The following is a 2,435-nucleotide window of genomic DNA, read 5'->3' as shown; positions in this document are numbered from 1 at the left end:
AGCGAGCTGCAGTTCGAAGTGACCCTAGCAGACACTACGAACATCCTGCAAGGAAAAGATGTAAGTTCATCAGCCGTGGATCCTTATTTCATCAAGAACTTGGAGCTGCAGTACGAGACGGTATACAGCGAAGAGCTGGCTCGTAGCGCTGGTATGGAATACAGCGCCGGGAAGGCTTTCCTTTACGATCACGTCGTGATGTACAAGACCTTTAGCTTCACGAACAACGTCGAAGAGGTCATCAACCAAAGCATTAACCTTCCCAGGCGCAGCCTTACAGGGATAATGTTGCTGTTCGCAAAGACATACACGGCAGGATTGCGTGACTCCGAGGCGTTCTTTAATCCTAACATTACCAACGTAGGTGTTAGCATTAACGGAGTACCTAATAAGGTTTACTCACAAGGGATAAAGCCTGAGGACATGTACCGGGAAGTCGCGCGTAAGTTTGGCGATCAAATTAGTCCAAAGGAATTCTTTAAGGATAAGTACGCGCTGTGGATCGACATGCGCACGACAAACGACGAAGACCTACATGGTCAGGGATTGCGGCTGGTAAATACCCAGGACGGCATTACGTTGGAGATCAAGCGCACCAAACATGCCAGCGACACTACTAAGATCAACGCGTATATCTTCGTAGTCTCAGACGCGCAACTGAGTGTAGAAATGAATCAGCTAAAGAGCGTCGCATATTAAGAAAAAAAGGTATATATAATGCTCCGCGTATTCGAAAACAACGAAACTAAACTGCAATGCATAGTGCAAGGCGAAACTTTGTACTTCAAAGCAAAGGAGGTGGCTTTGGCGTTGGGCTATGAGCGCCCTAGAGATGCAATTAGAGCACACGTATCTGAGAAATACCAGAAAAAATGGGTTGATCTACAAGGGGCTGCGAATCACCGCTCCTTTACTACGCAACCACATTCCGTGTTTATATCCGAACCTGGTTTGTACGAACTGATATTTAGTTCCAAACTACCCAAAGCTGTGGAGTTTCGCGATTGGGTCTTTGAGGAAGTCCTACCCGCGCTAAGGAAAACGGGTAAGTATGAGCTGGAGAAGCGCTTCGATGGTCCTAATAAGTTGGTATTCAAGATAGAAAATGAGTTCGATTTACATAAAAAGCTCGTAGATTACATGCGCAGATTTCACCCTCAAATGCTATTTGCTCCAGGTCTAGGAGAATTACAGGATTCCAGTCACAAGCGCATCACTTGCTGGCAGAAAGGTTATCAAGCAGGTCAACCTGACCTTTTAATCTTAAATGCTCATAAGGGATACAATGGACTCTGTCTGGAGTTGAAGACGCCCAAGGGCAATGGCGTGTTGTCAGATAAGCAGAAAGATATGATGGATAGATACCAGGATAATGGATATTTAACCATGGTAAGCAACGATTATGACTTACTCTGTAGGGAAATCAATGAATATGCCCTTGGAATACGCATACCTTGTCCTTGGTGTATTAAGGCTTTCAAGTCACAAGATACTTTACGAACGCACCAAAGAATATTTCATAGATATAATGATAATTAAACAAACACACTGGCGTGATCTGCTGCAAGGAGTCTCATACCGAATAAAAAATTATGTCATGTTCGAAGACATCAACCGTTTGAGGTTAGTCTTGGAACGCGACGGTGAGGAGTACACATTATGGGCACCCGACTGTGTAAGGTATGTACTGCAAGGCGAAGAATACACCAACATACGTAGTCATGGTAAGGTCAATGGTCGATGGAAGTTTGACATCGAACGTAGAACTGAAGCTAATCCATTGTGTGATTAGTCATCCTCATGAGCGGTTAAGTATTGGTCTGCTACGTCGGACCTCATTTTTTCCGTCATTTCATACACCGATACGGTAATAGTTACACCTCCCAAGAACGCTGCAATGTAAGGTAACATTATATACTTATTATTTCGTTAAGTTCCATTCCTTTCTTACCAACAGATAATGATCTAAGGGCTTAGGACCGTCGTAAAGACAGCACCAAATATGCTGATCGCTACGTCTACAACCACAATCTTCACAGATTCCTTCCCAATGTTCCCTATTCTCCCACCTTACACCTTCAACGTCGTTGAAACCCACGAAGGTCTCATCTATTTCTTGCTTTAACTTAGTCAAAGCCCTGGATGTTTCTGTGGGACAACAGCGCTCTGCTAGGTCTCCATGGGCTTCACAGACAATGTCTTCGAGATGATAACGACGGCAGCGATATTTATGCCAGTTCTCCTCGAAGAAGGGTTGATCACAGCGAGTACAGCATCCTTTCAAGCAGACCCTATTTTGACGGTGATATTGTAAGGCCTGTATGGTAGACATTTCCTTGTTACAATCACCACATATGGTACTCTTGGTCTTTCGACAGACTTTCTTGGAAACGTGGTATTGTAGTCGCTGCTTGCTACTAAAAGTTCTATCACAT

The 2,435-nt window shown here is 44.2% G+C and overlaps 1 protein-coding gene across 1 annotated transcript; it reads left to right on the top strand.

Annotated features, from left to right (window-relative positions):
- The first annotated feature begins 372 nt into the window (after nucleotides 1-372).
- On the top strand, nucleotides 373-2,078 carry LOC148907549 (uncharacterized). The gene is made up of 2 exons (XM_089034754.1): nucleotides 373-1,045; nucleotides 1,178-2,078. The coding sequence occupies exons 1-2, from the start codon at nucleotides 718-720 to the stop codon at nucleotides 1,537-1,539; spliced, it is 690 nt and encodes a 229-aa protein (XP_088890880.1). The 5' UTR covers nucleotides 373-717; the 3' UTR covers nucleotides 1,540-2,078.
- Nucleotides 2,079-2,435: the final 357 nt, after the last annotated feature.

The sequence above is a fragment of the Actinia tenebrosa genome, unplaced genomic scaffold (assembly GCF_029948245.1).
Source record: "Actinia tenebrosa isolate PJP-AT-01 unplaced genomic scaffold, QUT_ActTen_1.0 PGA_scaffold3__52_contigs__length_22856419, whole genome shotgun sequence".
In the NCBI taxonomy this organism is placed as follows: Eukaryota; Metazoa; Cnidaria; class Anthozoa; order Actiniaria; family Actiniidae; genus Actinia; species Actinia tenebrosa.
The sequence above is the reverse complement of the archived record's forward strand: the minus strand, read 5'-3'. Positions and strand labels throughout refer to the sequence as shown.